This window comes from Centropristis striata, chromosome 18, assembly GCF_030273125.1.
Source record: "Centropristis striata isolate RG_2023a ecotype Rhode Island chromosome 18, C.striata_1.0, whole genome shotgun sequence".
NCBI lineage: Eukaryota > Metazoa > Chordata > Actinopteri > Perciformes > Serranidae > Centropristis > Centropristis striata.
In genome coordinates this window covers 13561829-13574905 of record NC_081534.1, presented here as the reverse complement: position 1 = coordinate 13574905, position 13077 = coordinate 13561829, and the positions used below count along the sequence as shown (strand labels likewise).

The 13077-nt window shown below is 36.3% G+C and overlaps 1 protein-coding gene and 1 long non-coding RNA gene across 4 annotated transcripts in view; one reads left to right on the top strand and one right to left on the bottom strand.

The window, feature by feature from the left end:
• The window catches only part of LOC131990691 (cAMP-specific 3',5'-cyclic phosphodiesterase 7B-like), an 88476-nt gene that overhangs the window by 25846 nt on the left and 49553 nt on the right, over window positions 1-13077 (bottom strand). Inside the window, exon 1 of one of the 3 annotated variants that reach the window (XM_059355804.1) lies at window positions 1584-1796. The exons of the other annotated variants lie outside the window; for them this stretch is intronic. Within the exon in view, the coding sequence (XP_059211787.1) occupies window positions 1584-1604 (21 nt within the window). The 5' untranslated portion in view covers window positions 1605-1796. Of the gene's footprint in view, window positions 1-1583; window positions 1797-13077 lie in introns of those variants that run through there. 3 annotated transcript variants of the gene reach the window in all.
• LOC131990695 (uncharacterized) lies at window positions 6009-7993 on the top strand. Its single transcript, XR_009396083.1, has 3 exons — window positions 6009-6247; window positions 6358-6404; window positions 7913-7993. It is a non-coding gene; the product is annotated as an uncharacterized LOC131990695 (long non-coding RNA).

The following is a 13077-nucleotide window of genomic DNA, read 5'->3' as shown; positions in this document are numbered from 1 at the left end:
ACTTTAAATAAGTACACTGCTGGCGGGCAGGAAACGGGTGAATGGAGACAGAGAGGCAATGACAGTTCACTCATCCAGCCCACGTGGTTATTGCATGCTTACAACGCCCTCTGTCAAATGTTTTTCCATGATCACTGTAGCTCTATGCTCACATCATTATTCACCACAACTGGAAAGCACTCTAGTCAAACTCACTCTCTTTGCTTATGGCTCGATGCTGTCAAACTGTTTACATTGGGCAAGTCTGTTCACTGTCTCATGTATGCTCACCAGAGCCGGCAGGAAATTAATTTGGAAAAAGTTGGGATTTTTTTTACAAACTTTTTGAAGTGGGGCAACAAGCTCTTCAACAATCGATAAGTAGTAAATGCTTATTTAAAATGTGAAATAGTCTTTTAATGTAAACACTGCATGTGGTCTAAGATAAGAACAATAAATGACAACTGAGCTATCTCCATGACAAGCAAGCAAACTCTATACGCAAAGGGGGCAACAGAATGATCTGGTTTCAAATATGTTTTATTGCCCTTTATTATAATTATTGTTATTTTACAAATGTACTTATTAACCTTTTTTCCCCCTTCACTTAAAATTGTCGAAATTGGACGTTCATATGATGCCTATGTTATAGTATTCTCTGCAATTTCAGAAAACTTGATGGATGATGCCATGTAAATCATCAAAACACAGTGCATCATGCTGTCAACAACACAGTTTGATTCTGTTAACTTTTAACATGAAATATACTGTTTTGTACAGTTTTCAATTGAATGTATATCACAAAGGATTAGCAAATTGTACTTTTCGGTTCCACTTACATTTTAGACTGTGTCCCAACTTTTTTTGGAATCAGGGTTGTATGAGAAACTTGATTTTCTATCATGGAGAACAAGGATAAGAAAGAAAAGAAAACTCTGGAAAAAGCTAGTAAGTGGCCCTTGAGCAAAATAGTCATTTGCTTTACATAAGACAGCAACTCCAGATGTACTTTAACTGTGAAATATTATCAACTATAATAAACCATCTTGTTTCCTTGCACAGCCACTGTAATTGTACTTCCTTTGTGTATATCAAGACATCTTATTCAGCATTCATATCTGTTTTAACAGAGATACTGTATGTATATAATGTGAGCTATCATAGCTGCATTCACTGCACACCTGCCCCTTGTCTACATGTGGTCTGCAGTGCTGGCTGCTGTAAAGCTGTCAATACACTGACGTGACACATTGCAATAATACACAAGGCCTACTTTAGCCCATCACTGCAGCTTATAGAAGAGGTAATATATGAAAAAGTCTGCACCAAAACACCAAGGTCACTATAAACTCACAGCATGAAACATTTCAGCCCGATAATCATATAGGACTATCATAATAACGCCATAGCGCGTAGCATAAACAGAGTAGACTATAATATAGTCATTATAGTCTCTTTTGAGTACTAAAGACACTTTATAGGTCCTTACAAAAACATTACAGAATTTGAATATTGTTTATCGTTAGGTTTTAACCAGGCCTATACCAAAACAAGCGTGTTTTGCACGCAGCCCCCGTATAGCTGTAAAGTCACGGTCTACATACCTCGACCATTAAACAGGACATTTAACCATCGTGGCAGCTGGTGGATAGAAGTGACTGCGACGGAATCAGGAGTGTTTTGATGTCATGGGAAGCGCACGAGTGAGCCGCATACAGCAGGACGAAAGGTGACTGTGCCCCGGCTGACACCTGTTTTAAAAAACTGTCTGTTTCATCCTCTTCCCGCGGCTGTGTTTGACCTTATTCGGACTGTGGGGACAGTGTCGGCTTCTGAAGCAAGGTGAAGTTGGCTTTCCCCCCGCCGCGCCTGTCCGCGTGCCGTTTTTATGACTTGGTTGTGAGCCGCAGAGAGCAGAGAGGGAGGGGCTGTTTGAGGTGTCACCGGCAGGGCGGGACATGAGGGGAGTGGACCAATCAGCGCGGGATAGAAGTACAAGTAGTGGTCTTCAACTAAATATTGCTTTATTTTGGGATATTTTACTACAAGACTGAGTGGGTTAGGGAGACAGCTTGCAAAAGGTGTTTTTCAAAATAAAAAGACGCTTTTACTGACATGAAAGCAAGCCCACTTTACTAGGATGGCTTATTACTTTGTTTTGAGTACAATTTTCCCTTTAATTACTACAAGGAGTTTTAACTGGTTATGAAACAGTCTCAATTTAATACTGTCTCTATATGACCTTTATAAGCAAATGAGACCATCAGGGAGAAGATTGGCCATTTCTATAAAATTCTTCTGATTCTGAATGCCTGTCACCAGTTCTGATTCCCTCTGAAATCAAACGAAACAATGACGTGAAGACCGGAATAGCCTAAATTAACATTTTTCCAGACAGTTTGTCAGAGAATGATACCTTAGCCATTTAAAAGGTAACAGTAGGGTTTCTTTTTTTTTTTTTTAAAGTTATATTTTGTGGCTATAGCTGATACTGGAGAAGGACCAGCAAAAAGAATGGAATATGCCAAGACTGAATCACAAATAAAGAGCAAGATCCTGATGGTGAAGTTGAAAAGCCCAACATTGTCTGGGACAGAAAAAAAATCTTTATCTTGACTTTACCATGAGGGCAAATACAAAATAAAAGAAAATGAAAAAATAATATTAATTAAGTTAAAAGAAGTTTTCCAATTGCATTGACCAGATGGGAGTGTGCTCATTATTTCAGAACCCTGGAGACAGCGAAATATATTCTATATAATATGAAATGTTTGATGAAACAATGCGGTATGACCATATACTGCAGACCATTTACTGTACAAGCACCATGCAGTGACGGTCACTCATTAAGACTATTTGCAAGTAAGAAATAAAGCCAGATAAACATATGAGTGTGTCTGTTTGTGTTTTTATATGAAGATGTTTCCCACAAATTTTGCACCCTTAGCCACATACGTCTAGTTGGCAATTAAACCGCAGACGTGGTTATCATGAGGAACAAAAAACAGCTGACACAGCTTGGCATTCATGGAAACTGAAATTCCAGACACAAATAAAAGCACGGAAGTTATTCCTTTTTTAAAAGCTTTAATTATTAATTGGTAAAGTAGATGAAAAAGCACCTGATACTATATCAAAGCATGTTCTTAATAGGCAATACTGACACCTGCTGGGAAATCTCTAAACTAATTTAAGTGTTGGTTGAACAGTGAGCCGATAATGAAGGACACATACAATTCAAATTGTGATATATTTCCTTTTCTTCATTTCCAAACGACAGAGGCTACACAGACCGCACAAATGAAATTTTGACATGTTTCTAATTTCTCATTATACAGAACCATTTAACTAACTGGTACAATACAGCAAATGATAACATGTATTTTTACTATTGTACATAGTCTTTTCTAAAAAATAAAATAAAACAAATTAAAATATCAGCAGTTATAAAAATACTGAGTACTGTTTTAGTGTGTAGAGTCCTTTGGGTTAACTTGTATGTTGGTTCAGTGAAGCACTGTGATGTTGTTACGTTACCAACCAGTTACCGTATTACTACTAAGTGATGTACCCTGAGGTTTTATAATAATGCAGTTAAGACATTCATCTAAAAACAGGCTAAAAATGACAAAGAAAGTTTTTTTTTAAATAGCTGTGTGTTTAATGTTATGAGGGGTCTTGTACAAGACACTTTTGAATGCTCAGCATGAATTTGCAGGATGTGGTATTATGCATCCTGTTATGTAGAAAAAGAAAGAAAGATTGTGGGAGTTGTACAACTGACAAACAAGGTGTCTGCAATAGAAATAGGTTAAATCAGATCAATCTTGCAGGAAGGTTTCAACCAATATGATGGAGATATTTTTTAATAGGGGTCAACACAGAGAACCCATAACATGCTGAGAGAGTTGTGGGCTGATATACGGAAATACTTTTCATTTACATCCATCCATTCAGTTCAATGTTTCGTTAGTGTTTGCTTTAGTACAAATATAAGTAGTGATGAAGTAGTGTGATGATTGTAGAGGGCTTCCAGTAAATACAGGGACTCTTGCCTATTTCTCAGCAGGCTGAGTGTAATATTAAAGGAGAATACACCCTTTGACAGTAATAAATCTTAGTCCAAGCACAGGGAGATATTTTGGGGCTTGCTTAGCATTTATAGACAGGGAAAACATACACAGAATAAAAAAAAAGTCATCATAGTTGTGAGTTTAAGACTTTTTAATGTCATTCAAACATCCTGAATGGGTTTCAGTGTTGGGTGTAGTTGTCTGTTTGGGTGGGAGCTCTAAGCTGAATTTCTTATGGAGCATAACGTTATCTATCACCAATGCACTGAGAATGCTGCACTTAACTTTCTGCACTGCACTAACTGGGGCTGTTGACTTCCTGCAGGCTTTATACAAAGATGTTCTTAATGTCACCCACAGAACTTTCCATTTGCATGAGATTCTCATGAAAACTCCGTAGGCTTTGAAAAACAGTTGTTCGAACATCAAATCATGATCTGAATTAAGATATTTTTAAAATCACAATAGCTCTCAGTGTTTTACAACTGACATTACACTATATGGAGGTCAATCAGACCCTCACAGTATCACACTTGTTTTTCCTTTTCCTGTTACCTATAAATATAACACCACGTTTTAAATATCATTATTATCTATATGAAATATTACATTTGTGAAAATAATCACAAAAAATATATTTATTGCTCTTTATTTGTTTTCAGGAAGTTATTATCTCCAGGAATTATCTTTAAAAGTCATAAAAGGTTTTTTTCAATTGTACAATTTTTGTTTTTGATCTTAATGATGGGATATATATTAACCTATAGGGTCTCAAGTTACACTGAACCACTGATGCAAACATTAATTAAGATTATGAAGATTATGCTTATACAGTACATGGCTGCCCTTTGCAGAAAGATGACAAGTCATAGCCTAAATTAAACTGTCTATTGTAAGCAGCACAGGCAAAAGCAATGTGAAGGTCTTCGCCTTTTTAGGTTATGGTGGACTCCAATATAGCAGTCTGAAGTTAACAGTCTCCTACCATGTGATGCTGGTTAGTTGATGTCTCAGCTCAACCTCAACCTCAGTTTTTTTTTTTTTTTTGCAAGTTTCCTTTAACAACGAAACAACTGCTCATCCGTGGTGGCAGAAGTGAGAATCATTTCTCATCACCATAGGCAAGTAGTTTGTCTCTTCTTCGGCTGTTAAATGATCTTGGATGGTTTTATTTAAAAAATATCTATCATTGATTTCTAATAGTCATAGATATGCCTAAACAGCCAACAAGGATGTATTATGTTTTTTTTTTTTTTTAACTAATGTGTACCAAGAAACCCACGTTTCGTAAAAGGAAAAGAGGTATGATTTTATTTAGTTCTATTTTAAATTTTTTTTGGGGGGGTGATGAATAACTATTTTATGTACCCAGTATGGTAACAGATGCTGAATCATGTATCATCAGCGTATAGGGAATACCTGGCTGTAAACATGCCTAAAAGTTAGTACTTTTGGTATTTTTTAACAGAGGCAGAAAGGTATGTTTTTATTTTTCCAGAGTGAGTGTTATTTTTAAAATGAATATTATGGTTTATGGTTCATGGTTTTTCTTTCTGTCATAAAAAACTAAAAGTCTGACAGAAATGAAAAACAGTTATCAGTAATAACTTAGCAAGTAGACTGTTATTGTAATTATATAGAATTTTGACATTCTCAACATTGCTGTACATTATTAAATATTCTAGCGGAAATAATATGTAACCTTAACTTGGTCTGGCGCCACCATGCTAGTGTGACGCAAGCTACACTTGAGAATTTAAAAAAAAGATGGCGTCCTGCAATGACATGACAAGCTGTGTGAGTTTAAACTTAGTATGAAATTAACATACAAGTATCTGGTAAAGTATGTAGAAGTATTGCAGTTTGTGAAGTCACTGTTTGCATTTGGATGTGGATAGACTTGCTGAATTGTTAGAATGGGAGTTGAGCGTGTTTTTTGACACATTACCTTTAGCATATTAGCACCGTTACCATGTTGAGGAGTTTGACATTAATATAAGCAATTTGCTGTTAAAGTGGTACAGTTCTGTATCATTATATAATATAATCTACATTCATTACCTACATTTCATTGTTGTAATACATTTTTGCTGATTCTGCAGAGGGATTCTGTCGAGTGTGAGGACGATCCCTTGCCTCAATTTCCTGTTATGGTTGTCTGTGGCGATAAAACGTTCTACATTTCTTTTCCACAGGTATGATTTATAATGATTTGAACTGTGCAGTCAGATTCAATATAAACATACAGTCTAAATGTATTTGTATTAATTGCCTGTGATGTGTTTTGTTTTTCTTTCATGACCAGGAAGCCATAGAGCAGACTGCGTCTGGTGAAGGACAAGGCCCTTACAGGTGAGGCAAGACAAAAGAAGTGCTTTACATAGGCCAGCACCTAAAGGAAATATGGCAAGATATAAAAGAAACAAGGCAATATTAAAAAACAATACAAAAAACATAAAAATAAAAACGTAAAAGAGTTTTTAGAATTATATATTTCTGTAGCGTGATATAAATAGAATTAGAATTATTAAATCAAGATTTCCAGAAATACTTACAGGTGAGATATAATATGTATAAGAAAGCCATCACAAGGGAATTTCCTAAAGACTATTGTAGGGCTGGGCAATATGGCAAAAATGTGTTTCCCTATATATGTAACTTCATATCTTGACAATGATATATATCACAATATAGCATGTATATAGAATTTTCTGGTGATGCAAAAAAAAAAAAATAGTCTAGGGTTGTATTCTCCTTTGTGAATTGCAGAGAAAGAAGTACTAGAAATTATATTTTCTCATACAATTAGGAACTGAAGTGCAAATATTAATGTAACTGTTTTATGGAAAATAATATAAAAAAACTAGCTATACATTAACTATGTTCATAAATACAGAGTAATCAGTTAAAGAATAGCTTAATTTGGCAACAATGAAATATTCCAATCAACAGCATTCTTGGGTCTATGCAAGCTGGAGTTCAATAATAAAGATGAATGAATGAATTAATGAATGAATGAATGAATGAATGAATGATATTATACACACTGCTGTTGGAAATACAACTCACAAGTTATTTTAACCAACACTTGGGTTCCAAGTGGAACTTTATAAATTATTCTACACATATTGTGCAAAGTGAACCCTGTCCTGATCTGTATGCAGTGTTGCATTCTGGGTAATGGAGATTTAAGGTTGGAGAAGCTTGTGACTGGAGGGTTGTCAGTTGGAGTCTACTTTGGTAATCACAATGAACTAAGTGATAATGTCAGTGTGATGTTAGAACAAAACCACAATGTCCAAATTATATTAAATATATAAAACATTTCACAATAGAGTTTAGTAGAAATTTAAATTATGCACTATGTGCTTGTTATGATCAATTTAGATTACATAATTGTCACAATATCTTGATATACCATTTCATGACAATGCAATTTAATTGAAAATGATAAATTATTATATTGAATTATTGCCCATCCCTTCGTGCAAGAGACTTTTTACCTGGACCACAAAGGCCAAAAGGATTTATCTAAACTTTATTCTGAAATATTAAGTTTGAAGTTCCATGGCTAAAATCTTGGTGTACATTGCTGAAACGTGTGATGTGTGTGATAACATACTGGTGTTGAATTTCAGAATTTCAAACTGAAAAAGACATAAACAGTTACATTTTAACAATATCTATATATCACCATATACGTATGTATGTAGTAAGCATACAGCAGGAAGTTCAGCAAATTGCACCAAATGTAAAACTTTTTACTTTTTCTTCACAAGAAGAAAGTGTGAAGTCAGGTGACAACTGGACTGATGTGATCCTATCTAATGTATTTCTCTCTCTGTTCAATTGTATTGTAGTTCTGTGCGTCCTTTCCAATTTGCCCATGATGACACTGAGGACCAGGCCAGTTAGGATCCTCCAGAGAGCGACAGGGATTCACTATCCAGGTAAAAAAAAGAAGCTTTTTTTTTTGTCAATCTGTCAGAATAATAATTATTGAATTTTACAGCTTTGAGTATATTCCAGCTGTTTCTTTCTGATTTTTTGGTGTCTTTTCTGCTTTTCTCTCAAACAAATAACCAAAAATTAAATTTAGACTTGCAGTACACCGTTATGAGGTACTTACCCAGATTCCGTGTATTACCTACAGTGGATGGCAGTCGGCCCACCCCAGTCTGGAGAAGCAGGCAGGAGTACCAGCACGGAAGTTAAGCAATGTACTGTGGATGAGGCCAACAACTAAATGTGGTCTAACTAATCAATATCAGTTTAAGTGTATGCTATACTGAACGTCGTACAGACGTGATCTATGCTCTTGTTAAACTGGCCAGACTCCATTGATAAAAACAGTCATTTTACCAGAAAACAAAGGTGTTGCTGGTCTCCCACTGCTTCCATCTGTTGTTTTTTGTTGGATTATGTGACTTTGGTTAATTCGGATTCACCAAAGTCACACAATAACAAAACAATAACACAAAAACGTAACCAATCAAGGTAACGAAGGCATGTAACTCCCATGTTCCGCAAGGTGAAATTACTGTTTGTCAAAGAAGTCTGGTGGTTTGAAGGGAGCGTAGAACCGCTTCAGTTCCCCTCATGTAAACTCAAACAGGCTGCCTGACGATCTGAAAATATTCTAAACATAGCGTACACTTAAATGAATATTGACTTTTTTTTGGTGCCTAAAATACCTTTCTTGCTGTGCCCGTCCACAGTAGTATATTGCTTAGTTTATGTGTCAATACTCCTGCCTGCTTCTCCAAACTGGGGATGTTCAGACCATCATCTACTGTAGGAATATACACTGACTATTGACTGTAATACCAGTGATTTTAGGACCAGTGATATTAAGTAATTCTAAACTTCTCTGTTGTATCTTCCACAGCCTTCAGGAGGAGGAAGAGGAGGGCGAAAAGATGACTTGAGGCGTCTACCGCCCTCAGCCAGCTACATAAAATGGTCAAATTCAGACTCCAGGAAGTTACTGGTCCCGTACCAAGAAATAGACACATAAGACACATAACCCCTTAAACTAAGTTTCTGCTAGGTGCTAGGTTTGTATAGACACGAGTTGCATTAATCCATAATTTAATTATTGCCTAATGCTTTAAGTTTGACCCTGAACTACACTAAACATATTGTACACACTATGTACACCTCCATGGCCTTACGTATATTTATTTAAATTTGAGTAAATCTATACCATGGACACAGTCACACTAGGCAACAAAGTTTCCTGTTTACATTCCTGCGGATGTAGAGCCCAGGACCTTCACTTCACTGGGAATTGGACTGATGTTGACAATTTTATGGACTTAACTCAAAGCTGCTTTTTGGAACATTGATGTTTTACATCTCTTCTTTGTGAAAAACAATGTGGCTTGAAGCTAAAGTGTACAAAGCTATGTGTGATTAAAATCTGTTAAACCATTCAAACTCCAAATAAACATACTTTCAATAAATGATCTTTGTCATTAAGTCTTTGTTTTTTGGGTGGATGAACCTTTTAAATGAGATGTACACACAGTCACAATTGATAACTTACGATCTCAATATTATCCTATTAAATATCTAAATGTATGTTCTCGTTTGTCAAAATCAAGTTGTGAGAGATTTGGCTGACCTTTATCTGCCTGCTTAAAACTGTCTTAATCAAACTGACATGTAGGGCTGCCACTAAGGATAATCTATCATCTATTTTTTCACATTTTAAAATCCCCCCAAAAATTTGACCATAAAATTAATTTAAATGAAATCAACCATTTGATTTAAGTTTATTTTATTTCGGGAAAAAAAACAAAAAACGTAGTAACGTTGGTCTAACAGCAAGAGGACCAACTCAGTGTCTTGCATCCTTTGCACCGAACAACGGTAATGAGCACAGGGTGACAGAAAAATCTAATAAAATAAGCAAAACTATGAGCCAGTTCGGAACATTGATGTAAACACAGCGTCTAAGTGCAGCAGCCCTAATGACACAACACTGAAACCTATTTGAGAGGTGAATGATGAATGGTCTGGAAAGTTATTATGTTTACACATCAGAACAGCAAAAAATAGACCTGCACTTATATATACGCTTTTCTAGTCGCTTTGCGACCACTCAAATCACTTTACACTACAGACTGCTGTCATTCACCCGTTCACACACACATTCATACAGGAGGCAGAGGCTACCCTAAACGGTGCCACTTGCCACCATTGGGAATTCATTCACACAACATTGGACGCAGCATCGGGAGCAATTTGGGGTTCAGTATCTTGCTCAAGGATACTTTGACATGTAGGCTGCCATGGTCAGAGATCGAACTACCAACCATCCGATTAGTATTTAAATTTATGAAAAGGCTGACATGCTTTGCTGTTTTAATGAGCATTTTATTGCCGCTGGTTCACTTTTTAAATCTCAAAACACAGCTTAAGGCTCCTCTGCTTGCTCTGTTTGTAGTTGTTTTTTTGAGGGACAAGCTTTTACTTTTGGCGCTGTTACACTTTCAGAGGTGCATAAGGCCCTGAAATGTTTAGACACAAAAAAATCAGCAGGTCCAGACCATCTTGAACCCTACTTTCTAAAGTTCGCTGCTGATTTTATTGCACCACCTTTAACTTATCTTTTTAATTTATCCCTGGAGACAAACGAAATTCCCCTTATTTGGAAAACTGCCTTTGTTCTCCCACTGTTAAAAGGGGGGGACCCCACTGTGCTAAACAACTATAGGCCCATTTCCAAACTGTCTGTTTTGAATAAGGTATTGGAATCCACTGTAAGCCAACAACTGAAGGACTTTTTATCAACAAACAGTATTTTATCTGAATTTCAATCTGGTTTTAGGAAACAATATAGTACGTCAACAGCTGCTTTAAAAGTGGTAAATGATTTTATTGAATTTTTAGTCTAATTCATATAGATATCTAGTATTCGTTGGGAGATTTCATGCAGTTTTGAATATTTTTCTCTTTGAAGTGTAGAGGAGTAAGCTATGATTTGTCCACGAATGTATACTTTAAGGGTCTCCCATAGTGTGGCAAGTGAAACCTCAGGGGAGGTGTTTGTCTCCAGGAAAAATTAAATTTGGGATGAAATAAACTCTACAAATTTCCGATAGAAGAAGGGGGTTGAGTCTCCAAATTCTGTTAGGGGTAGGGCGATTTGGGAGGTCCAGGTCAAAGGCACTGTGATCTGATATAACAATACTGGTATATGAACAAGTTTTGACCTTGGGTAGAAGCCTGTTATCAAGTAGGAAATAATCTATACAGATGTAGGTATGATGTACATTTGAGAAAAAGGAATAAGTTCTAGTGTGAGGGAACTGAAACCTCCAAACATCCGAAAGGCCACATTGACACATGAAATCACTCACAATTCCTGCTGATCTAGAAAGACTCTGAGGTTTAGTTGACGACCTGTCCAAGTTGACATCCAATACAAGATTAAAACCCCTCCTATTATGAGATATACATTATCAATCTTGGGTATAGTCAGAAATAGTCTTTCAAAAAAATTACTGTCATCGCAGTTTGGTGCAAACAGGTTCACTAAAATTACAGGATTGGCAAAGAGTTGTCCCACAACAATGATATATTGCCCGTTTGGATCGCTAATTACTTCTTGAGAGTGAAAGGAAATATTTTTATGTATTAATATGACCACTCCTCTCGCCTTTGCATTAAATTTGGAATGGTACACTTGACCAACCCAGCTTCGTTTGAGACTGGCAACATTTGCATTACAAAGGTGGGTTTCTTGTAAAAATGCTACGTCTACCTTCAGCTGTTGCAAATGAGACATAACTTTTTGTCTTTTAACCATGTTATTGACCCCTTTAACATTCCAAGATATGAACTTGGTGCGGTTACCTTATTATGATGACTACCCATACTGTTTTAAGAGAGTAAATAGGTGGTAAAGCAGCATAGTTTAGTGACAGCAAATGGTGTCCTGTTTGAAAAGTGTGTAGCAGCAGAGAAAGAGGGAAAAAGAGAAAAAAAATAAGTAAATGACGATGAGCAATCCTCCAATCACATGTACATAAACCTATAAAACCTATCTCTTGGCTTAACTCTGTCGTTATGTAAAATAATTTTTTTAAATACAGAGAAAAAGGGAATTTGAGTATGGTGAACCATTACCTCACAATTATCTAAACTGTAGTATCTCAATACAGTACTCTAGCTCCAACAGAAGGGAAAAACAGCAATCAACCAGCAATAACAATAATAGGAGTACGTCATCAAATGGCATTAAGACATAATAGCCTAACCATGATGACTCTTTAAAAGTTTTTAACCATTTACGGTAAAATAGATACATATATAATTTAGAAAGGAAAAAAGAAAAGTGGGGGAGGGGGTAATACCAAGCCCAGTAACTGAAGTAACGATCGTTTACTGTAATTTATCTGTTCAAGAGTATTGAATTCACAAATATAATGCTTGGTCCAGTTGACGGCCTATAGTAGGCTGTATGGGACACGTACGTCTTTACACGTCCGTTAATGGCACGTTGAACAAAAACAAAGGCCGCCGCGTATTCTCTCAATAATATTAAAGATAGTAGCCTAACAAGGTCCGTTAATCAGTCCTCCGTTGGTTAACATTTTAGTTGAAACGGCACTTTTATTCACTCACTGGCCAACCCATCAAAGCTGAGTTAGAAGAGTGAACGGTCCCCGGAGTTTTCCGGTGCAACCTGGTCTCACAGAAATCCGTGAAATAGCCACGGATTTTCTTAACTCAAAATCCGTGGAATAGCTACGGAATCACTCAAATTTCCGTGAAATTGACACGGATTTTGCTACAATACAAGTTAATGACAGTCATATCCCAACCTGGTATTTTTTCCTATTGGTTTGTTCCAAGTCACGTGACTTTCAAGGTTCCGGCGGTCGGAACGAAAAACATGGCGGACAGTTATCTCATATTTAGTGAAAAAAATCAATATTTTGACTTTGTTTCTGCATAAAAATGGATTTCGATTACATTTCTAGCGAGAAATATGTTTTAATTTCTAAATATTCAC